The sequence below is a fragment of the Octopus bimaculoides genome, chromosome 3, assembly GCF_046866305.1.
Source record: "Octopus bimaculoides isolate indiv1 chromosome 3, ASM4686630v1, whole genome shotgun sequence".
Classification (NCBI taxonomy): Eukaryota; Metazoa; Mollusca; class Cephalopoda; order Octopoda; family Octopodidae; genus Octopus; species Octopus bimaculoides.
The window spans coordinates 122,532,636-122,558,624 of record NC_142930.1 but is presented as its reverse complement, the minus strand read 5'-3'; the positions used below and the strand labels follow the sequence as shown (position 1 = coordinate 122,558,624).

The window sequence follows — 25,989 nt, the reverse complement described above, 5'->3', positions numbered from 1 at the left end:
AAAATTCCCAATAAATGGGGAGGTTATCCGTGGAAAGAAAAACCTACGAAAAGACCACGGTAACCTCGGTCTTTAGCGTCACAGTTTGTTAAATAAAATTTCTCTGTTTACAAAATTTTAAAACGTTTTATAGAATCATGGTCAAGGTGGCTTCGTCATTTATACGTGCCATTCTTGCTACATGTATCCATCTTTTTTCGAAACATTTGCTAGACAACACTTGCCTCTCTACTCTCACCTTCCTTTTCAAGTGATACTTGAAAAAGTTGATGAGAGATTGACCAGAGAGGAAAGTATTTGTCTCTAATCCTTTCAGACGCGTCCACCAGATGCATTCTTTGGCCATAGCCACAAGTACGATAAATACAGCTCTTCCTTCCCGTTTAAAGGAAGGAGGCGTGACGATATTGACGATAGACTCGGTTGATAAACCGACTCGTCCCACACGCGACAGCAGTCGTTCGACATAAGCCCACAGCTCCGAAATGGTTGGACACTGCACGAGTGCGTGCAGAACGGTTTCATCGCTCTGACCGCATCTCGGGCAGGTCGGCCCCGCATTTCGCGAGCCGTGTCTATAGAGCTTATCCCGAACGGGTAGCGCCTCTCGGTAACACTGCCAGGCCAGGGATCTCTGGAAGTTGTCCATAGGTCCCGGCCCGAAAGTCGTCCTGAACAGGCGGGTCAGGTATTCCTCGTCGACGCCCAGGTTCGCCCCGAGATCGTCGTCGTACCTGCCCTCCACTAATCCCCTATAGAATGACTTCGTTGTGATGCAGCCGCTCAAGGTCGACCCGGGACGGCAAAGTTGTTGCAGAGCAACGCGACACTCATGGTGCCATTCGCCATTCCTCGGCCTCTTTTTGATCCACGACTGCAGCTCGGTCATGGAGACGAGCTGCGGGAAAGCGCGTCGCACAAACGGCGACCACACCTGCTCACCGTCGTCTACGTAGAGCCGGAGATGTCGCAGTCTCAGCGCATGTCTGCGCATCATCAACCACGGCATGCCCAGCCCTCCTTTCAGCGGGTGTTGGCAACAAACGGATCGCCTCACCATCGGAACGCTTCCTTTCCACAAAAAGCGGAAGAGGATGCGCTCCATTTCGGTGATGGCGCGATCGGGACAAGGCACGACGGTCAGGCGGTATTCGATGACGGACGCGATGTACGCGTTCGCCACCTCCGCCCGACCTTTTAGGGACAGCTTCCTCTCGGACCATTGCCGGCAGAGAGTGGCCACCCTACTCGTTATCTCGTCCCAGTTCTTCTCCGTTTGCAGGTCCGGACCGAACCAGACTCCGAGCAACTTGACCGGACCGTCCGTCCAGCGTCCCACTACTGAGGCGCTGCCGGACGGTATGGGCTTGCATCTCCAGGTGCCGAGCAGCAAACCCACCGACTTATCCCGGTTGATTTTCGCTCCCGTCACCGCTTCGTAGTCTTTCAGCGTCTCGCCGACAAGCTCGATGTGCTCGTGGCTAGACGCTATGACGGTGACGTCGTCCGCGTATGCCGACACGCTCGTCCCGCACCCCAGTTCTCGCGGGATGCCCCTCAGCGTCGCCAGCTTCCGCAGTAGTGGCTCGAGAGTCAATACGTACAGGAGCGGCGACAGGGGGCATCCCTGACGAACCGAACGTGCAATGTCGAAGGGTCCCGATAGACGTCCATTGACGCGAACAACCGAACGGATGCCTGTGTACAAGGCAGCCATCCAGCCGCGGAAAACGGGACCGAAGCCGGCCGCTTCGAGGACGGCCTCCAAGTATCGATGGTCTACCCTATCGAAAGCTTTGGATTGATCCAAATTGATCAGGGCCCCACCCATGCCAGGTTCCTTAACTACCCTCTCTATGATGTAGCGCATCAGATGGAGGTTGTCATGGATGCTCCGGCCCGGCACGGCGCACGTCTGCTCCGTGCCGACCAGTTTCTCGATGACAAGCGCCAACCGCTTGGCTAACACCTTGGCCAAAATTTTCATGTCTGCATTGAGCAGAGTGATGGGCCTAAAGTTATCTATGGCGTCCCCCTTGTTTGGATCTTTCTTCAGCAGCGTTACCGCTCCTCGGCTCACAAAACCGGGAATGCTCCCGTTCTGCTGCCAGTTGCAGTACACGGCCGCCAAGACTTCTCCAAACAAGACTGGCATACAGTTGTAAAGCTCGTAGGGCAGACCATCCAAACCCGGAGATTTGTTCGTCGAGCAACCCGCCATCGCGTCCCTCACCTCCTCCGCCGTGATGACCCCTTCGCAGCACTCCGCCTCTCTTGCCGAGAGTCGTGGCAAGCTGTGCAGGTAGGCACTAAAGTCCACCCTGCCTTCTCGCTCGCCACTCCTCCCGAACAGTCGGGCAAAATGCCGCTGAAACGCCTCGCACATCTTGCTCGGCTCGAGCAATTCGCGCCCCTGTTCGTCTACCAGAGACCGGATGGTGGCTCTGTTACCCCGCTGCGCCTCCGCCACCCGGGCCTCTCGTGCGGCTCCAACACCTTCATTCCTCAGAGCACGCATCCTTGCCCTGACAGCACACCCTTCGTGTTTAGCATTGAAGTGTTGGTCGAGGGCCAACCTCGCCGCTAAAACGTCGGATGCGATGCCACTTCGCAATGCCTCTTCTAACTTTATCACTAGCTCCCCCTCTACTCTGTTCCTCTCTACAGCTAGTGCCCTGCTATACCTTATTGCTTCCGCCCTTACTGCTCTCTTGAGGGCAAACCACCATTTGTTGTTGATGATGGCTCCCGTCAAAGCCCTCTTTACTAACGTGCTAATCCGGTCTCTGAAAACCTGTCTCGACGGGAAAGACGCGTTTAGTTTCCAGTAACCCGGACCCTGCCTATGTGCCTTATCTAAGTCTAGCATACACGTCACAAGTTTGTGATCCGTGTAGCTGACTATGTGGAACTGTGGACATCCTAAACTATCTCTATCTCTTGTCCTACACACTATCCTATCTAGATACGATCTCGACGACCCAATGCGGTTGCTCCAAGTCCACGTTGGCACATTTGGGTGGTCGAGTCGGTACCTGTCAGACAACTGGAAGCGTCTGAGCAGGTCTATGAGGCCTTTGCATCCCCTTCTAGTTTTGTCACTCCCCACGTAGTCTAGATGCGTGTCCAAGGTAGCATTCCAATCCCCCACTAAAAGTAAGGGACGAGACGTTCCCAGGAATACTTCTAGACGTCGAAAGAAGTCTGACCGACCTGTTAAAGGAGGCACATAAACTGCCAGCAACCGAAAAGCGCCTCCATCGCTGCCGTCCACATCTAGGACAACCAGTCTACCCTCCGGGTCCGTAAATATCGTCTTTACTTGGAGATCCAGACTCTTGCGAAAAAGAACCGCCGTGCCACTACCGCCCATCCTCGGCAGACAGGGAGAAAAATAAATGTTAAACTGTCCGCCAAACATGGACTTTAGGGCCCGCGGTTCATGGAGTCTGGTCTCACTAATGGCTATGATATCCAAATTGTGCGACTTGATGTCATTTAAGAGGTACCCTTGTTTCCAAGGGGACCCTAAGCCACGCACATTCACACAACCAATCTTCACCATGATTCTATTTATACGTGTGCTTTAAAGCACAAAACAAAAGAACAGATTGTTACTTACCGTTAGAAAGTTTTGTTTCCTCCTTGGATTTTTCACCAAGGAGGCTATTGTACAATTTCTTGCACAAATATTTCTGGAATCCCCCTACCGAGTTGGGGTAGAGGGATTTTATTGTGTTGTGTAATGCTGGTGTTACATGAATAATTTTAATGTGTTTTGGCGGTGTTGTACGTGGGTGGTTGTTGGTTTTGATATCGTTATTTGTGATGTTTGTTTTAGAGTTGATGTAATTCATCAACTCTGTGTTTGTACTGTCTATTGCTGTTAGCATTGTTTTTTTTATATTACTATTGGTGTTAGTAGTATTTTCGGGAGATGTGAATCTCCCTGCTTTGTTTGTGTTTGCATTTTGTTTTGTTTTCTTCTTACTGCGCTTCCTCTTTCCTTTCGTAGCTATTTTCCACTCCTCCCCACTCTCTTCATCGGATGATGGGAGATCTGAGGAGTCAGAAAGAGGTAACGGCAAATTTTGTGCGTCTGTGTGTGTTTCTGTGAATGTTTGTGTTGCTGTTTTTATTGATGTTGGCTCCTTGTTATTTATGTGTGGTGTATGTGATATGGGGGAGGGAGAGGCAGTCTTGGAATTTTCTTTTTTTTCTTCTGTTTTTGCAGTTTCTGTTGTCTTTTCTGTTGTGGTTATTGCTGCTATTTCTGTTGTTGTTTTTTGTGTTGCTGGTGGTGTTGGTAGTAAGGTTTTTCTGTTGGGGGTATTTGGTAGTTGCTTCTGTTCTTGTTCTTGTTGTTGTTGTTGTTGTTGTTGTTTTTCTTTGTATTGTTGCCGTTGTTGTTGCCTTTTCTTCTGGGCTACTGGGCATGTTTTTTGAAGGTGAGTTTTGCTACTACAAACGTAGCAAACTGGCCTTCTGCCTTCGACGAAAACATGAAAAATTGAATCCTCAGTTAATTGGATTCTATGTGGAATTTTTTCCCAGTTTGCTGGATCAATTTGTACCAGGAGTTGAAATTCCTGGCCAATCCAGTTTTGATTGCAAACGGCAGATGCTTCTAGTATGTTTATCTCCTCCTCTATGCCTAGACATATGGCAGATACTAGCCATTCTTCCTCAATTTCAGGAGGCACATTCGAAATTTTTATTTTCGTAACCCTACGACCAAGGTACGTAGGGATCATGAGCAGGTTCTCATGCTGTAATGACTTAGTGGAGAGGTCCTTCGCTCGCTGCTCGCTGTCTAGTCTTACTTCTATCGTTCCTAATTTCAAACCTCTCGTTATGTAAGTCTTGTAAGACCAAATCGGCTTTAAGCATCTCTCAACATTTTCTTGGGTGAATTTTTCCACTGTCTTTGTCTTTAAATTAATGGTTCTGTAGATGATAGTTTTTTTTTCGATGTTTATCTTAAAGTCCGCGGGCGTTTGAAGATGGACTGTAACGTCCTTTTTACTTAGCATGCTTTTGCATGCAAGTAATTTCTCTTTCGATATATTCAAAATTCTTTTCCTAGGCTTCAAAGCCTCGGCAAAGTTCGTTGTGGTGGTGGTAGTGGTGGTATCAGTGGTGAGGACAGTGGTTTTGTTAGCAAGGACATTTGTGTCCTTGTTGTTGTTGCTGCTGCTGCTGCTGTTGTTGTTGTTGTTGTTGTCACTGGTTACGTTGGCAGGCAAGACTGCTGTAGCAGCAGAGTCTTTCTTTTTCTCCATTCTCTCCTTTAACTGTGAGGAAGGAAGACTAGGAAATTCTTTTTCGAACGAAACACTGCAGACTGCAGCGTTCGTTTCACAAAAATTTTCATGGCTACAAGACGCCATCGTCTCAAAAAAAAATGGCTAGAAAGCCGAGATTGGTTTTTATATCCTGGAAATGTGCCACACAGGGCAGATTTCCGTCGCAAAAAACTTGCACCAGAGAGTCTACAACTTTGTATATAAAATAAATTTTACAAACAAACTTTTTAAAACATGAAAAAGGCAAAACTTACAGAGCCGACACGTCTACCGTCCGTCCATAGAGATAGATAGATAGATAGATAGATAGATAGATAGATAGATAGATAGATATTACGTAGATACAGAGAGTGGTATTAATTACGGTTCGGAATAAAATCCAAAGAATCACCAAAACTAGACGTGGGTATTTTCATACACCAAACTTTTCATAAAATCTTCTTCCTCTCTATGAATGTATAATCTTCCAATGTCCTTTAATATGTTTGTAAAAGAGAGGTGGCGAGCTGGCAGAATCGTTAGCACACCGGGTGAAATGCTCAGCGGTATTTCGTCTGCCGTTACGTTCTGAGTTCAAATTTCGCCGAGGTCGACTTAGCCTTTCATCCTTTCGGGGTCGATAAATCAAGTATCAGTTACGCACTAGAGTCGATGTAATCGATTTAATCCCTTTGTCTGTCCTTGTTTGTCCCCTCTATGTTTAGCCCCTTGTGGGCAATATTTAAATAAGAAACGTTAGCACCTCAGGCAAAATGTTTAGCGGTATTTCGTCTGTCTTTACGTTCTGAGTTCCAATACCGCCACGTTCGACTTTGCCTTTCATCCTATCGGAGTCGATAAATTAAGTACCAGTTGCGTACTGGGATCAATCTAATTGACTGCCCTCTTCCCCAAAAATTTCGGGCCTTGTGTCTAGAGTAGAAAAGAATATATTTGTCATAGAAACCCTTACGATTATTTTGAATGTTATACTTACACCAGCGACGGTATCGTCCATTATTATCAGGTTGACATTTGCAGGTGAAATTATAGCCTTCACTGATATATACGCCGCCGTTCTTACAAGTCTTATAGCATGGATTTACTATTGTATAAAAGAAATATAGGTTGCAATTCACAATCTCATGTATATTTACATTGGAATAATTGAGGAATTCCATTTTATAAATTTCCTATTTACTGCTTTTACTTATTTTTATTTTTAGAAAATGTGTTTATCAGATTTGAAAAAAACTCATGAGTTTCCAATTTTTTTTTTTTTTCTACAATAAAAGCATCACTAATTGTTTTTAAGTGTGTAGTGCAAAAGGAAATTGGACAAAAAATCTGGCCGGAAGTGGGGAGCGGAAATTGATGAACTTTCAAAACTTTTTTTTCATATAAAGGTCCCATAATCATCATTTACAAGGTTGTGTCTAAAAAAAATAATTGAAAAGTGCGCCGTCACAACGGAGAAAATCCAACCTGTGTGGGTGTACTATTCTGAAAGTCCGCCAAGGCATTATATACATATATATATATATATACATATATATATATATATATATATATATATATATATATATATATATATATATATATATATATATATATATATATATATATATATATATATATATATATAATAATAATAGAGTTACGACGCAAAAACGTATAAATTCAAAAGAACATATTTATCTTCTTCAATTAGCTTACCAATTATTTTTGTTGGTAGTTAATTTAAAATATATTGTTATATATATATATATATATATATATATATATATATATATATATATATATATATATAAGTAGACTTACTTGCAAAAAAGGACGTGTGCGTTCAATAATGTAATAATACAAAGAATATATATACATGTATACACATATATATGTACATACTTACATCTACATGTGTATATATATGCATATCAGGGTACAGGACGTTAGAACAATGAACTACAGACAACGGAACGAACACATAGGAAAACGGAAAGCCACTTGGAATATTCCTTCATCAGCTGTCTCTGTTCTAACCTGACGTTTCCGAAACGTCAGGTATGAAAGTGTACCTTTGATCGTGACCCTTAATTCATCATAAAGATATGTATTGTGAAGTAATGTATCTTAATAGACACTGTGAAGGAGCACTGGGACCAAACCCTATGATATGAATTAGCTCTATAGTGCATTGTTTAAGAATAATCAAAGATACGTAGTGTGAGCTCGTAGTCTTATCCATATAAAGTGCCCAGAGACTGGTTTGTAAGCTTCTAGTAGGAGTTCAAGATGGTCAATATGGAAACGGCTAATTTTGGAAGGGTCAGTATTTTACGCAAACAGAAGTTTTTTCTTTTTTTTTTTTGTCGAGGTGTGCTACTTGTCGAGGTGTGCATTGTTATGAAATAGTGTAATTGGGGAACCCACAAAACTGATAGATATCCTTTGAGCAAGGAACCAAAACGATTGGCTATAAATTGTAAGGTGCGAGATCTGGTACTTTGCAAGTTTATGCACTCAGTCACACTTCGCGATTCGAATGATGGTCTTGCTGAAGTTTCGTTGCTGAGTAAGGGCCTCCCAGTTTGCATGAATGGGTAAATATCTTCAAGCGTTTTAGGTTGGGTTATTTTCCTGAAATACCTAATGCACTTATGAAGGAATCATTCCAAAGACTTGGAGTGTGAATTTAGTTCCGTGGGAAATTTGAAACGAAGTTCCTATAAGGATAGATTCATTCACCCTCCTAGTTGTTTCTGATGTAGCCTTGAATACAGGGTATTTGGCATATAATTTCAAAATGTAATTTACTATAACCTGTTTAATTAAGGATCATCTTAATTTTTGATTAACGTTCAACCATTTAGCCGATTAAAACCTTGTAATAATCACATATAGGCTTTTAAAAACATATATAAATCAATATAAAATATTAATAAACCATAACTAACCAATTTTGTAAAGGCTGCTTGTCCACAAACTTCCGCACATCTGTCTTGACTTGCATTTCATATTACAATTACCGGATTTTTCATATTTGTTATATTTGTCACTACAAAGACATGCTTTTCCAAACTGCATACATAAATAAAATAGATAATTATATCAAAATAAATTATGATCAGTTAATTAGACAAAGGGGCAAACGCAAACACAAAGGAAGTTATTGAAACTGAAAAACTTATATGTAAACATATATATATATATATATATATATATATATATATATACATAGTCACAATGAGGATATTCAGACCTCTTATGGGGATATTTATCCAAGATACACTGGTTTAATTTATTAAATTTTGAAGAGATAATCCTTCAATGAATATAGTATAGAGAATATCATAAGATATCAGACATCTTTATTTAGTTAGAAAACAAAGATATCTAATGGATACAAATTAATTTATTAATATCTTGATGAATAAATAAATTAATTTGTATCCATTGCATCTCACTGTTTTCTAACTAAAGATATGTGTGTGTGTGTGTGTGTGTGTGTGTGTGTGTGTGTGTGTGTGTGTGTGTGTGTGTGTGTGTGTGTGTGTGTGTGTGTGTGTATGTATGTATGTATGTATGTATGCATGTATGTATATAATGTATATATGTTTATTGAAGATGAAAAACTTCACAAGCTGTTGCTTGGAGTTTCTCGTAATTACTCATCAGACTCGGTTTGATGATCGGTTAAATGAAACGCTGAGTAAAAGTTTGTAAAATTTTCAGCTCAAGGAAACAGAATTTTTACTCGTTTTCGGTAGTCTAATACTATTTTCTCAACCCTATTTCATACATGTGTGCTCATAAGTGTTTAGTAGTCAGTCAGTTAGAAAGGTGTATACGTACATCGCAGAGAGATGTAAGTTGAATTCAACGGGATTTGAACTAATATTTTAAAAAGACGTATCTAAATGTGATAAGCTATCTTGCTTTACCGCTCTGCTGCTCTGCCTCTCAGTTAGTTTTCGATCAATTTTAATACAAACTAGCGGGACCCGTGAATATTTCACGGAATTGATAGTAAACTTATTGGGTTATTCCTGAAAACTTTATCCAAAAAGCCTGAAAGCCGAGCCTGTATTGTGTCTGTATCAAAAGCCGCTCATCTGTTCTTTATTGAAAAGTGAAGGAAATTGGAATACGATGAATACTTAATGAACTTTATATATATATATACTTTATATATTTTATGCACAATTTTATAGACTTAATACACAGCACTCATAAAATAAATATTCACTCTTATTTTTCCGTTTTTCCCATTAGCAAAAAAAAAATTGCATTTTAAAATTTACATGGTCATAATTTCATATCAAGAAAGCAAAGGTTTTATAGTAAAATAATTATTTTATATGTAAAATATAGGGGTTACAATTTCACGGGAGTAAAAATTTAATGCAACATGGCATACTCTGAAATCCACATCGTTGGTAACTTATAAGCCAAGGCGATGGGTCAGAGCCAATGCACATTTCAATTTGCGTACAACTTTCAATCCATTACTTCTTTGCAGACTATGTTCTTCGTGGAGATTCTCCTTCTTTTTTTTTTCCCTTGTTTGTTAGTGTTGATAACTTTAACTCTCACATTAGATAATTTGCGAGTCATTGGAGAATGTAACATATAGCTGACCGCGGCTAGAACGGCCCCGTTTTATCAAAAGTCTGCCCTTGTAATTTAATTATAGTTATTGCATATGAGTGGAGGCGCAATGGCCCAGTGGCTAGAGCAACGGACTCGCAGTCATAGGATCGCGGTTTCGATTCTCAGACCGGGCGTTGTGAATGTTTATTGAGTGAAAACACCTAAAGCTCCACGAGGCTCCGGCAGAGGATGGTGGTGAACCCTGCTGTACTCTTCCACCACAACTTTCTCTCACTCTTACTTCCTGTTTCTGTTGTGCCTGTAATTCAAAGGGTCAGCCTTGTCACACTGTGTCACGCTGAATATCCCCGAGAACTACGTTAAGTGTACACGTGTCTGTGGAGTGCTCAGCCACTTGCACGTTAATTTCACGAGCAGGCTGTTCCGTTGATCGGATCAAATGGAAACCTCAACGTCGTAAGCGACGGAGTGCCAACAACATTGCATATGAGAAGCGAACGGGAAACTAGTTTCTTTCTAAAGTGAATGGCAAGTTTGGGAAGCGCATACGTTAAGTGATAGGTGATATTAAAAAAACGTGGTTCAATTAAAAAAGAAATTATTTTTCACCATGCACTCAACATCGCCACCACCACCAACACCACTACCACCATCATTTCTTTCTCTCTCTCTCTCTCTGTCTCTCTCTCTCTCTCTCTCTCTCTCTCTCTCTCTCTCTCTCTCTCTCTCTCTCTCTGCCTTTCTTTAATCTCGCCATCATAACATCACCCCTCTGCTAAATCTATATTCCTAACTCTCCTCTACATCACTACCTTCAACTAACCTTTTTAACTACGTAATAAATATTGCGTTCCCCCCTACTACATGTCATGGAGGTTTCTCACTCCGTTTTTTCCCTCTCCCTCTTTTACTTTCTCTCTCTTTCTGCCTCACTCTTCACTTTATTCTCTTTCCCTCTCTCTCTCTTTATTCTTTCTCTTGTTCTGTCGTTCCCTTAAACTAATCACGTGAAAGCGTTACAATTACATTCCGTCTATCTCACGTCATGGACGTTTTTCTCACCCTCTTTTCTCCCTCTTTTAATCTGTAATCATGTGAAAGCGTTACCGACGGGTTAAGTTACGTAATGATAAGCATTATTATTATAAGATTAATTAACCACCTGGCCCCGTGCCATCAAAACTGGCGGCTAATTATAGTACTTTATATATAAATATGGATTAAATCAAATTAATACACTTGTCAATGTTATCTAGTGGTTGTCATTTGGGGCGTGATACTGATCATCGTTTGTTACTGAATAAAACGCTGGTTCACATATACAAACATTCACATACACACACATATACTCACACAGAGTTGAAATGCTTTCATTACCAGTTTGCCATCACTCCTTCCTTTCTCATTCATTTGTTGTGACGGAGAAAAACACAAGTGTATTATTATAATAGATGTTTACCTGCAAGCTAGCGTATTTCTCTTTCTTCACACTGCAAATATCTAAGCAACGCTCAACAGAATGTACTTCAGGAGGAGCCCGGTCCCTGGTTCCCATCAGAGAGAAATCCCTAAAACAGCCAACATATTCTAAAATAAAGAAATAACGAACAGTTTTAATATTATTTTCTAAATAATATCTAACGCTCTTTTGCTGCGCTTATTGTATTTAACATTTTAAGTATAGAACACAATCGAATACGAAATCTATTATATTTGTATATATAAATATGTAAATATTATACATTTACAAGAAGGGTGGTACATATATACATACATACATACCTACATACATACATACAGGTATGTATTATGTGCGTATGTATGTATGTATGTATGTGTGTCATGGTTCAGTTTTATTTTAAGATTTCTTACCAACAGAGAAAGAATCGGTTTCTAGCCTAGATTCAAGACACTTTCATTGGAATTTCAACATCAACAACATGGTATTTTTGTGTGTATGTATGTATGTATGTATGTATGTACGTATGTATATGTGAAGATTTGTATGTTTTGCTTTATGTATGTATTTTCATGCATATACTTGCATATCTAGACATGCTCGAATATATAAAAATGATAAACTTCTGGAAAGTTTTACAGATTTTTACAGTTCCACTGATGGATTGGATCTGTAGTCTTCGAATTAGCAATCTCCTTTCTGGTTTTGAGACGCCTAATTTCTCACGATTGGTATTTAAGCAGTGTGTTACATATCTCAGGGCCCCAATAATTACAGGTATAAACCTGAACTTGTAATCGGGATAAAGTAACTGCAGATTTCTCAATAGTTCAGCATAGGTGTTCTCTTTTTCACTGATCTTCAGCTTTATATTAACATCCGCTGGGCAGCTGATTTCCACAACTGTGCAGTTTCTTTTGTCTTCTCTTTCTCATCTTATATGTATGTATGTATGTATGTATTATGTAGGTAGGTGGGTAGGTGCCCAAAGAAATAGTGTCAGCTGCTGGTGACGGTGCAACGTCTGCTGTGGCTGTAGAGGCCAACGCTACTGGTTTTTCCTTCGGTTGAGTGTGCTTTTCTTTGGTGGCGAGTTCCTGTTTTTCTTCTCTTCGCTTCATCCCCTTTCGTAGTATTTGACTTCAACGGGGGCGATCATTTGCGACATTCTCCCATCTGAGGATGTCCAGGTCAAGTGATTTCACATCTCTCTTGCAGGCGCCCTTGAAACGAAGATGAGGTCATCCACAAGTTTTTGTGCCGGTGGCATGTATGTATGATAGTATTCGTAGGACAGTTGACTGGTGAATATTCCGCCATCTCTAATCTAAATAGATATTAAACTTGGTTTTTTAAAATTTATTTAATATTACCATCAAGTTGTTTATATATATATATATATACATATATATACTTACGGGCATCTTCACTGGCGTGCAGAATGATCACAGGGAAAGCTAAAATAAAGAAACCAGAATGTTAGAAATTAATAGAACGAAAGACGCGTTCTTTGTGAGAAAATTACTATGAAAACAAGGTCTGTTGTTGAATAGTGGACATTAGATCTTACCAATTATTGCAAGCAGTTTGAATGTTTCCATCTTGAACATGCTGCTCTGTGAACACCCAGCAAATGATGTAGGTTCATCATATCTCTACATATATATAGAGAAATAGATATGCATATACGTGTGTGTGTGTGTGGCTTGTGTGCGTGTGTGTCAGTGTAGGCGAGTGTATGTATTTGTATAAGCGTGTATATGGCTTGGATTTTTATACACGTGTATCTCTGTATGTATGTAGGTCTGTGTGTATATATATATATATATATATATATATATATATATATATATATATATATATATATATATATATATATATATATATATATATATATATATGTATGTATGTATGTATTATGTATATATGTATGTATGTATGTATGTATGTATGTGTGTGTGTATGTTTATATACATAAAAGCCAACACGCTTGCATACATACCTGCATACGAGTTTTTTTTTTTTATATCAGCGATATTGGTATGTTAATACATCAATCGAATTATATGCGCGCGTGTGTATTTATATATACGTATATATATATATATATATATATATATTCATCTATATAAATATGTATGTATACGTGTGTGTGTGTGTATTTATGTAAATATATATATATATATATATATATATATATATATGCATATATGTATATATATAATTATTGATTTTTTATATATATATATATATATATATATAGATATATAATTATTAAATATATATGTATGTTTTATGTGTTTGTGTGTGGACGTGTATGAGTATATATGTGCGTGCATGCATGTGTGCATGGGTACTGCTGTGCGTCGTTTCTTGCATTGGATTCCTATAAAAGAAAAAAAGAAAGAAGAAAAGAAGAAAATAAACTTAATAATGACAGGTGTTTTCTTTTTGTCTTAAATCACGTTTGAAAACATTGTCACTATTCATTTCAATTCTTACTAATAATCATCAATATTCTAACACAACGTTCAATAAGTGATCTGTTGTTTTAACATATTTTTAGAACCTCAACGAATATGTCCACGCCTTACTGCATCTGTTGCCATTTTACTTACTCACGTTCAGGACTTGTTTTCAATCATAATACCTAACATAACGACATATCGATATTCTTACTCTTTTATTATTATTATTATTATTATTATTATTATTATTATTATTATTATTATTATTATTATTATTATTGAGTGAGAGAGCAGAGCATGCCATCAAAGTGACACTGGGTTAAAATATACGAAGCCCATTATACCCATCATGACTACCCGCCTGATAAGGGTACACCAGGCACATGCATCACAACCATATGTGCGCGACATGGTGATCTCATATCAAGATAAACAGCGCATGACCTCGCAGATGGGGCCCAGCTAGAATTTTCTTCAGGCCGAGTAGCCCATCCCGCTCAAAAGGTCCCTGAATAAGGTTTGTTTAAGGATGCTGAGCAAAACACCTCTCAACACATGGCTATAATGCTCCCCCACTATTTCTGCTCATGATCAGAGATGCACATATTGTCAGTCACCAAGGGACATGCTCAACTGGCTAAGGTCAAACAACAGACAAGCAAATCTGTGGTATTGAGCAGAATATTTGCTGTAGCCTATCTTTTATACCAAGACAAAACAATGTACATGATAACACTTCCAATCAGTTCAGATGAGAAGCCATGAGAGCCACTGCTTGGTACTGCATCTGGGAAGTTATTATTATTATTATCATTATTATTATTATTATTATTATTATTATTATTATTATTATTATTATTATTAAGTTGGCAGCATCGTCAGCGTGCCGGGCGAAATGCTTAGCGGTATTTCGCTCCATTCTGAGTTCAAATTCGGCCGAGGACTTTTCATCCTTTCGGGGTCGATAAAATAAATACCAGTTGAACACTGGGGTCGATTTAATCGACTAATACCCTCCTCCAAAATTGCTGCCCTTGTGGCAAAGTTTGGAAGCTTGAAATTATTATCATTATTCTTAAGGTGGCGAGCTGGCAGAATCGTTAGCACGCCGCGCAAAATCATTACTAGCATTTCGTCCATCTCTACGTTCTGAGTTCAAATTTCGCCGAGGTCGTTTTTGCTTTTCATCCTTTCGAGGTCGGTGAAATAATTACCAGTTACGTACTGGGGCTGATGCAATCGACGTTGCTCCTCCTCCAAATTTCAGGTCTTCTGCTTAAAGGAGATCCTTTTCTTTTTATTTAGTCAGGACATGCTCATATAGTGATTAACGAAAACCAAACGCAGTTACAACATTGGTTTTCCGGAACTTTAGTTTCAAAAGCCTTTCCGAATTACTGACTATTTCCGAAGCAAGAGTTGTCATCTCAAGACTGAACAAATATCGGTTTCAAATCTTGACCCCAGATCAGTAATTTGGTGGGGAGGGGCAAGGTGAATGCAATGACCTCAGTGCCCAACTGGTACTTATTTCATCGACCCCAAAAGGATAAAAAGAAAAGTCGACCTAATAGGAATTTGAACACGGAACTCAAGGACGGACAAAATGCTTAGCGGCATTTTGTCCGACGTGGTAACTATTTTGCCTGCTCACCACCTTAAATTAAACAAATGATTAAATAAAATTTGGTACTGACACGTACTCTTTCATTCTTTTACATTTTTCAATCATTCGACTGCGGCCATGCTGGAGCACCACATTTGGTCTAACAAATGACCCCAGGACTTATTCTTTGTAAGCCGAGTACTTATTCTATCGGTCCTCTTTTAGTGGTTAGAACAGCGTACTCGCGGTCGAGGGAACGCGGGTTCGAATCCCAGACTGGGCGATGAGTGTGTTTATGAGCGAAACACCTAAAGCGGCTCTGGCAGAAAATAATGGTGAACTTTTGCTGACTTTCTTCGCAACTTTCTCTCACCTGCTACGGATCGGCGTCCCGTTCAGGTGGGGGAACCTATACGCCAATGAAACCCGGAAACCGAGAAGGAACAAACAACATACATATATTGAAATATTGCATTTCACATTACTACATTATTTGTTAGCACACCGAGCGAAATGCTTAGCAGTATTTCACCCGTCGCTACGTTCTGAGTTCAAATTCCGCCGAGGTCGATTTTGCCTTTCCTCCTAAATTAAATACCAGTGAAATCGACTTGTCCCCACCCCCAAAACTTCAGGTCTTATGCCTATAAGAGGAAGGATTATTTGTCTGCTCTAGTAAACTTACATCGCAGGAGATACAACAGTCTGGAAAGAGTATCAAAACGTCCAAAACTGGTGAATACGATGGACCTCAATTATATATGCATGCGTGTATACTTGCGCGTGTTTGTGTGTCTGTGTGTGTTGTGTGTGTGTGTGTGTGTGTGTGTGTGTGTGTGTGTGTGTGTGTGCGTGTCGGTGAATGTATGTATTTGCACAAAGGTGTATATTTATATGTATATACCTCTCTGTGAATGTATACATGAATTCCAGTATTTTGATAAGAATGAAGTCTCCGCAAGAACGAAGTTCTACAGGGTGTCCACAAAGTCTGGGTACATGGGGATTAACACATACTTTAAGAAATTATTATTTCTTTTATTTAATTGTTTATGTTATGATTTTATTTACTCCATGTACCCACATGGTGATTAACACATACTTTAAGATTGTTGAATTCTTTGGAAAAATCTATTGAGAAATAATCTTTGTTGCAATAGGCACAGAAACTATTATTGTACGAATATTTGGTATACGTTCTAGTTTTTTAACAAGGCTAACTATTTTGAGTGGACTGGCAGTCGATTGCATCGCCGCCAGTGCTCGACTGGTACTTTATTTTATCGAAACTGAAAGAATGAATGGCTAAGTCAGTCTCGGCAGAATTCAAGCTCAGAACAAATGGCGCTAAACATTTTATCCGATGTGCTAAGGATTCTGTCAATATTGTTTTCAAATTTTGGTACAAGGCCAGCAATTTCCAGGAGGAGGTAAGTTGAGTGCATTGACCCCAGTACTCAACTGGTATTTATTTTATTGGCCTCGAAAGGATGAAAGTCAAAGTCGACCATGGCGGAATTTGAAAGCAGAACGTGAAGACGGACGAAATGCCGCTAAGCATTTCACCCGACGTGCTAACGATTCAGTCTGATTGCTGCCTTAGGAATATTCAATATTAACATCGGTTTGTCATAATCTATTAGTCTAAGAATATCTTACATTTTTCTTTGAATCCAAAGTCAAAGCAATGTATAAACTATCTTTTTCCACCTGTCTATCACTATTGGTTTCTGGTCTTCTGTACTTGTTATTTGTGTATTCAACTTGTTCAAATTTCTTGGCACTCAAAGTTTTTTTTGCAATCCCAAATCTCATGCAGGACATATTTCATTATTTCTCAATTCAAAGGCGGTGTGATGGCAGAGTCTTATTTTATCGACCCCCTTTTGATGACCAGCTGGCAGAAGAGATCAAAGATCTGATAAGGTTTGATCCACTGAGAATAAGATAGACTGGGTGTGTCATATACATTTATCCATCATACAAACAATTATTTATCCATTATTCAAACATATTAAAGCAGTCTTATTCGTAAACATAGTTCCAGATGTTGCATAATGTTTGTTAACGTTCTTTTGTTTTATTGTTCGCTCTTTATTAAATATGGTGGCTCAAACAAAACGTGAACAAATTGTAGCATTGAAAATGGCTGGGATAAAGGATTGTAAAATGAAAATGGCAAGTATAAATAGTTAAAGGCTAAAGTGAAAGCAAAGGAGACGATTTTGAATTGTAAATATATGTAAAATTGATATTATACGTATGTAACAATCAACCCCTAAATTTTCATCAACCAAGACCTAGAACTTTATATTGTATGATAAAATAAATAATGGCTAAATACGAGTATATAAACCGCCCCCAGTATATTAGAAAAACAAAACAGAATATATTGATATTCATAAGCATATGAAAATAATAGCAGGTTTAATAAAGAACTAGAACAATGTGCAACTTGAATTTAATTTTGCAGTGCTCTGGGCTATGATTTATATTGTATTACAATTCATCATTCAGATTCCATGTGTTAGCTTTTGCAATTTAGTAAATTTATCAATAAGGTGGTAAGCAGGCAGAATCGTTACTACGACGGGCGAAATGCTTAGTGCTATTTTGTCTGTCCTTACGTTCTAAGTTCGATTTTGTATTTCTTCTTTTGAGGTGGATAAATAAGTACCAGTTGAGCAACTTAACTACTCCTGGATATGGGTATAAAAGTTGCACACCTCTGCCAAGCCATGTCAGTCCAGTGTGCCAGAGTGCAATCACTAAACCATTATGTTCTCAAGCTCAAATTCACGGCCTCCATATCAGACTGTGGTTGTTGGAGAGAACATGCTGAGGCCTTCGTCCTTCAGTGGACTGGACACGGGCAAAAGAAAGAAGAAAGAATGTAATTTATCAATTAAAGCTTATGCATTCGATCGTTATTTTAGCAAGATTGATAGAACAAGAGAAGAGATGACCCAACTCTCCTATCACTAAAAAGGTAAAGACCACCTTCGGTCATGAATGACCATGGGATGATACCTACAAAGTCACCCTCCGAGGCACAAATCCGGGCAAAGTTTTTATGGAAGACCAGCATTCGTTCATGCATACCAGCCTCCTCCTCTCCCGATGTTATCGAAGGGAAAGGGAATGGCCGATACAGCTTGGCACCAGTGACGTGGAAACTCATTGCTACAGCTGAGTGAACTGGGGCAACCTGAAATAAAGTGTCTTGCTTAAGAGCACAGCACACAGCCCTGTTCAGAAATCGAACTCACTACTTCATGTTTGTGAGTCCGACGCTCTAACCACTGATCCATGCGCTGCAACAATAAGCAATATATTATGGACAACTAAGGATTAAGTACGTACAAGCTGTTACATGAATATCAATACAAAAACTAGGTAAATATATAAAAACACAAACCGTCAAAATATCTATTGCGTGATTATGAATCGGTATTTATCGGAAATAAACAATCTGCCGGAGTACAAAACACAAGTTTTATATAAATATATATACATTTGCGCACGCATGTATGTGTGTGTAAATAGGGAACAGCTTTTCTTTTGCACATATAATATTCAAAAACACGACTATGTTCACGTCTGATTTTTTTTTTTTTTTTTTTGTATATATTGAAGAGATGTCATAAACCTTTATGAGTTCTTTATGTTGGGTCTGGAACAACAGCGATTGTTAATCCTTTAGTTTGATGTTCCGAGTCTTTTTTATCGTCTTAATTTTAAAATAAACTATTGTAATGGCGTATTGTCCGTATGTTCTGCATAAAGTTGCAAAAAGTCTTGGCAATAATTTTATAACTGATAAAACTATTAACTCCGGATTTAAAATTATACACCGTTAAATCCAAATAGATTTCAAGATATGATTTTTTTTAACACTACTTTTATTATTTTTCGTTATATATTTTTAAGTGTTAAGCATTTGTGTGTTTAATTTATTTATTGAGTGTTTCTCTATTAGTAAAGTTGCTGCAATTATTCTCATTTATTATGGAATTCGATATAAAAATTGATGTGCTGTGAACTAACGTACTACATTATAATGAGTTGAAATGACTCCTTGTTGTAAATGTATTTCTAGCAGCGGGAAGCATCGCCCTTGTTTGTCTGACGTAGGTATGTGACTTATGAAAATTACATCACTTTGGCTCCTTATGAAGTCCTCACAACAGCGAACAAAAAGAAAGTTGAGAGACATATCCATGTAAGAAGTTGCGGTGGTCTTGCAAGGACAATTCTTCATGGAAGCAAAGAGTTAAGAAAAAAGAAGAAACGCAAAGGTAAAAATGAAAGGAAAACTTCAAAGAATGGATAGGCAAATCCTGCATGGTAAGCTAAGCCTGGCACACAGCTGCGACTGATGGAGAAGATTAGTATATTGTATGTCACAACATCATCGGAAGTTAAGGTCCCACAGAACCAATGCACACACATACATACTAATAACATGTGTGTGTGTGTGAGTGTGTGTGTGTGTAAGTTTGTGTAAGTTTTGGGATTTGGTTTTCAAGATTCTTTATGTGAGTTCGTGTATTGAAGCTTATTTTGTTGTGTCTGAGAGGAGGCATTCTCTTTTAGTGCCTTATTATTTAACGCACTCGCCGGTAAAGTTTCCACTCATTTCCTTAATTTTTCTTAAACTTTTTCACACATAGACCCACACACATAGACCCACACACATAGACCCACACACATAGACCCACACACATGCGCACAAATAAACAACGGACAATGTCAACGACTATTGAAAAGGTTGTAAGACGCAGCGAAAATTTTAAAAAATTAATAAGTAAATGAGTGGACACTTTATCAGTGAGTTGTTAAATAATAAGGCACTAAAAGAGATACATAATACATACATAAAAAAAGAAAAGAAATGGAGCAACAATTAACAATTAGGAGTTGATCATTGGTATTAAATGGTCATAGTTTAATTATAGTTAAAATAACATTTACAGCTGTTTCAGTTTGTGTTTTGAGGAAAATTTGCATTTATCTCGTTCCATGTAACAAACATCGTCAGAATGATTTGGAGTTTATCAGAGGAATGTTGACAGAAGGAAAAAGCAAAAGAAAAAGCAAAAAAGGAAAAAAAGTTCGTTAAGTCTTTAGACTTGCATTTTTGTTTCCATCTAAAGGTTGCATGTGTGTGTACATTTATTTTAGCTATAATTAATCTATGACCATGATCAACTTCTAATTGTTAATTGTTGGTCCATTTGTTTTCTTATTTGAATATATTAAACCACAATTTACCATTAAAATTACCAACTACTGTTAACCTTATAGCAAGGCCTATACATAGTTAGGAAGTACACCAGTAGTGCCTACGGATACATTTATCCCTTGGACGGTTGCATAACATCTAACTCACTCATAACTATCTCTCTCTCTATATATATATATATACATATATATATATATATATATATATATATATATATATATATATATATATATATATATATATATATATATATACATAAGTTAATACATACACCACCTACTAGTCACTATTGTTCCCCACTATTATTCTAAGCCGGAATAGTAGCACCTGCCATGGTCCCAGTTATAAGACAATTAGCATATCATGGAAAAAATTCAGGCACAAAGCCTCACTGCCTTATGAGTGTTTTAGGAAAGGGAAAGGCTAGGAAGTCAACTTTGACAATTTCGAGGAGCAGAGTCCCCGAAGCAGTTCAGTATCCTCTTTGACACCTTTCCGGCGAATCCAGGGCAGGTAGAGCACTCCAGCCTGTAAAGCAATTCACCTAAGAGAAGGCAATTCTTATATAAAAACTGCAACCTAATGATAACCGCAGCTCTCTAAATCCGCTGAGCTGCAGTGATCGGATCTACAAGTCTAAAGAGTGGGAATGGACTGATTCCCACTTTAAAACTATTAAGTCCAGGAAGGAAGAAATGATGAGCAGTGCTGAAGATCGGTTTACTTAGCTACATGTAGGCGTATTGCTCTTACTCAATCTCTGGACAGGAAACAACCACCATTATTAGATATGCCTGTATTATAATGAGTCAAAAATTGTCCGCAGTTTCGTCAAAAGTTACTTTAGGTTAGCTACACTGCTTTCAGCGTTGACGTGCCAAAAGTAATTAGCTGTAGTAGTTACTTAACCGAAATTTGACCTTGATCGCTCCGGTTTTCTTTTTTTTTGTGTGTGTTATAGAGTAAAAATGGCCGCTCCACTAGCAGTGTGCACCAGGGAAGAACAGAAATCAAGTGATCCGAATTCTCTGAAGTTGTGTTAGGGGCTGAAATTCATCGCAGGCTTTCAGTACAATACGGGGACTGCGCTCTACTGCATAAAATGTGTATAGATGGATTGAGAAGTCTAAAAATGGCCGGACAAAAATGAAACACGAAGAGGGAGAAGGGTGCCTATAACCTCCATCGCTAAAGTGAAGATTCCAAAAGCTCGAGAGATGGTTTTTGATTTTTTTTTTTAATGCGTAAAAGGGCCTATGCAGGAACATTACCTGGAAAGGGGTCTACAGTTGCCAGTTACAGTGGAATGTTTCCAACAAATTGAAGCCAGTAATTTGCACCAAACGCCGAGGTCTACCATCAAACAAGTTTTATTGTAGCACGACAATTCACGCCCACACCATTGAAACCATTGAAAAATTTTTAGTTGCTGGAACACCCTGAATACACTCCAGATCTCTCCCCTTCCGTTAATCATCTCTTTTGGATCGCTCAAACATCCTCTACGAGATCGTCGATTTGCTGCAGAGAAGAGCAAGGATCGACGCATGAATGGCTGCGTGACCAGCCGAAAGTCTTCGATGGAATAAGCGAGTTGTGAACCGCTAGAAGTTCATTGAAAATACAGGAGTGAAAACAAGAGTACATATGGGCGTGCGCATGTGTGCGTGAATGTGAGTACATAAAGTTTTCATTTTGCTTGCACTGTATTGCAGGACATTCACTTCATCAAATTGGACATAGATTAAAATGATTTCGATGCCTTCTGAGAGTCCCGTATGCTTTTGGTTCGCGTGCTTTGCTATGGTTGTGTTAATCATATAGTCATGAAGAATCGACCTAAGCTTCTCTCTGAAGTTTACCAATTCTATAATTACTAATATTTCTAACTCTAACCAAAACTGAAGAGCATTGTCGAATCTAGCTAATACGAAACCGAACATTCTAGTTATTATAACGATATACTGGTTATTTTGTTTTCAAGATATCTCTTTACTACTTTCCGTGGTTGTAACAGCTGGTCTGTGTTCTTGTAACGCACTAAAGGGCAGATGTTTCCCAGGGGCTAAATGGTGATATTAAATCTGATGTAAGTTTAATCAACCTCCGAAGATCAGTCCTTTGAGCTTATGCTTCATCTATCTACTCAATTTCACCCAGAGTATAAAGGTTACCAAAATCACTTCGTAATAACGTATTTTCTGGCAGATAAATCGACGTAATATATAATGTAAATATTAAGTGTAAACATCCAAACAGCGACACTGTCTTCCCAGACATGTTGCATTTCACATAGAACGTTTTATCTTCCAAATTCATCTTTGCTTATAAGTTGGCCTACTCATTTTAGCTGTAAATTCTGGTCCGAAAACGTTCGACTTGTATGTCGGAAAATAGTACAGCCTGTTAGTAATTTTAATTAGTAAAAACTTTGGTCTTTTTTTTTTATGCCATTACAAATAAATATATTTGCATGTATTGATATATATTAGTGTATACAACATGTGATACACTCCTGCATTTTGGGAGCGTACGCGCATGTTTCTTATCAATTATGGGGTTTCAACAGATTCTGAACGTGTAAAGTCCATGAAATTACAAGTTCGTAAAATATTTTGCAAATTGTGTGATGCATTGTAGATGTGTTATGTGTATGTATAATATACCTGTTGAGTTTAGAACTGCCGCACAAGCGACTGAAAGTAAATGTTTGTTATGCGTATTGTTCTTAAAATCAATATCGTATCTTAAATTTATCTTTGTTGGATATGTGGCAAAGTGGACGAGGGAGTTTTGCTTGAAAATTTGTAGTTTAAATTGTTGTTTGTGCAAAGAGAGGTTTTCTTCCCTAAATTTCAAAATATTTGCTGTTGAAGTTATGCTTTTTAATTTTTCTGTGATATACATATACAGATTTCATCTACTGCCTCATCCCTTGTACTTGTATTCGCAGAACTTAGATATGATACTCGATTTAATTTGGGTGGGTTGTCGACGTTTCATGCCATATTAAACAATGAGATTAGCATCTCTTTTACTCTTATCTCTAAACAAACCCAAATGCTGTGTCTCTCGCGTTAAAGGTATTTCCAGTCATTCCAATGTGTGTATGTATATATATATATATATATATATAAACAATTTGAAAATCCTATACGATTAGGTGAAAAGCGCTTTATTTAATTTATAAAACATGTGACATTAATAAAAATCTGTAAATGTACAAACATCCAAATTTCTGAGTACCTTAATTTTTTCCTATAATATAATTTCTGTACATTACCTATAATATAATTTCTGTACATTATTATATAACTATTTGAATGTATTTTCAAATAGTTATATAATAAAGTTAAGAATAAGGTATGGCAAACACATATTTTCAAATGTATCAATTAGTTATTAGAAACAATTTAACTGCAAATGCAAGAAATCAACAGCAGCGACAATTTCTAATAACCACGAGAAGATTTTAAAGACGAAAAAATTTTTAAAAAGAAGAATTTAAAGAAAGACGAAGAATTTTTTTTTAAATAGATATTTAAACTCTTTATTTGTGCTTGTATTTATAATAGTTTACTTGAAGTAATTTAGGATATAGGTCATTCAGAAAAACCTGCAAAATATTGAAAAATGAAAAGCATTAGAAATATTTAAAACACATCGATATTTATCTATATAATATACTTAACGTATTCCAGGTAATATCCCTTTATGACTATTTCTAAAGAGATTTAAGTGTTATACAAATAAAGATTTTACCCCAGACCTGCTTCTATTGCATAATTCGAATTTTATTGCTTGTACGGTGTCATCACAAATCAGTATATTGTTTATAAGTTTCTGTATACTTCAGACTGGCCTATTTGAACTCCTTTCGGAGGTGACACAAGTACGTAACATTGACAATCCGCACCAACAGTGAAATACGTATCTGTCGCTATCGCAGCTACTTTCGGGACGATTTCTTTTACACCTAGATCTGAAGCATATTTTATATGCAATATATTTATAGGGATTTTTCCCGGATGTTAAACATTTTAGAACTGCTTCTGTTCCATAATCAGTATTTATTTACTTCAACGATGCATTAGCACATCTAAGTATAATTATTAAAAATCGCAAAAAAAGTAGAATTAATTCAATTCAAACACAAGGAAACAAGCAAGCTGAGAAATAAACAAAGTGATTCAACAGTCAAGCAAATTGGATAGATAGATAGATAGATAGATAGATAGATAGATAGATAGATAGATAGACAGACAGACAGGCAGGCAGACAGGCAGACAGATAAATAGATAAGATAGATAGATAGATAGATAGATAGATAGATAGATAGATAGATAGATAGATAGATAGATAGATAGATAGCTAGCCAGCCAGGCAGACATACAGACAACTACATTTTATTCCTAAAGATCCTTGAAAGATAAGAAATATGATGATTATCTCGGCTCTACGAGGACGTGCTGATCGTTAGAATACCTTCGATCACAAGTCCACTCAGTCGAGTGAATTGCGATTAAGAAGAACAATGCAACTGTTAAATAATTAATGCAATTGTTATATGATTGACTAATTTGTTCACAAACTATTAATATCTAACTTGATTTTTTAATTGTCTTCACTGTGTGCGGCGTGTAAAGTCCGTCTCAAAATTCACAGTAGAAATACGGCTCCCTAATAATAATCCATTCTACTAGGAGCACAAGGCCTGTAATTTGGGATACAAGGGACTAGTCGATTACATCAACCCCAGTACTCAACTATTTGTTATTTCATCGACCCCGGTGCGCAACTAGTTGTTATTTCATCGACCCTCGAATGGATAAAAGGTAAAGTCGATCTCGGCGGAATTTGAACTCAGAACGTAAGGAAGAAAAAATGCCGCTAAACATTATACCAGTTTTCCACTTTCAAATGTCAAATAATATCCTTTCTGCTATAGGCAAAAGGTCCGAAATGTTGAGGGAGGGACTAGATGGTTACAGCGGATACACATTCTGTAAACCCCCGAAAGGCAAAGGGGGCCTCGGTGGAATTTGAATTCACGAATACCCAATAATATCGAGAGTAAACTTACCAACGTATATTGTGTCTTCGTCACCATACAAACCATGATGCTTTATAGCACGTTCGAAGATATGACATTGATCTTCAGTAGCTGAATAATCTAATGCACTACATTTCACGGCCAAGCATGTCTTCTCACATTCCAGTTTTGAGTTAATGTCGTTAACCAATTTTTTATCGTCGCAGGTGCTCAGTGCCGCTCCTTTAATTACATTCTTTTCACCTGAAACTAATATTATACATAT

General features: G+C 38.1%; 2 protein-coding genes across 12 annotated transcripts in view; both read right to left on the bottom strand.

Moving 5' to 3' along the window:
• LOC128247370 (zonadhesin-like) overlaps positions 1-25,989 on the bottom strand; it is a 105,962-nt gene that overhangs the window by 53,191 nt on the left and 26,782 nt on the right. For 6 of the 7 annotated variants that reach the window (XM_089349544.1, XM_089349545.1, XM_089349548.1 and 3 more), the window contains exons 1-5: positions 12,923-12,997; positions 12,771-12,809; positions 11,353-11,480; positions 8,237-8,360; positions 6,283-6,390 (exon numbers count right to left, since the gene is read on the bottom strand). The exons of the other annotated variant lie outside the window; for it this stretch is intronic. In XM_089349544.1, the coding sequence (XP_089205670.1) occupies positions 6,283-6,390; positions 8,237-8,360; positions 11,353-11,480; positions 12,771-12,809; positions 12,923-12,962 (439 nt within the window). In that variant the 5' untranslated portion in view covers positions 12,963-12,997. Of the gene's footprint in view, positions 1-6,282; positions 6,391-8,236; positions 8,361-11,352; positions 11,481-12,770; positions 12,810-12,922; positions 12,998-25,989 lie in introns of those variants that run through there. 7 annotated transcript variants of the gene reach the window in all.
• The window catches only part of LOC106873942 (uncharacterized), a 66,408-nt gene continuing 64,612 nt past the window's right edge, over positions 24,194-25,989 (bottom strand). For all 5 annotated transcript variants that reach the window (XM_089349551.1, XM_089349552.1, XM_089349554.1 and 2 more), the window contains 2 exons: positions 25,755-25,973; positions 24,194-24,287 (listed from right to left, as the gene is read on the bottom strand). In XM_089349551.1, coding sequence (XP_089205677.1) covers positions 24,274-24,287; positions 25,755-25,973 — 233 coding nt within the window. In that variant the 3' untranslated portion in view covers positions 24,194-24,273. The remainder of the gene's footprint in view (positions 24,288-25,754; positions 25,974-25,989) is intronic.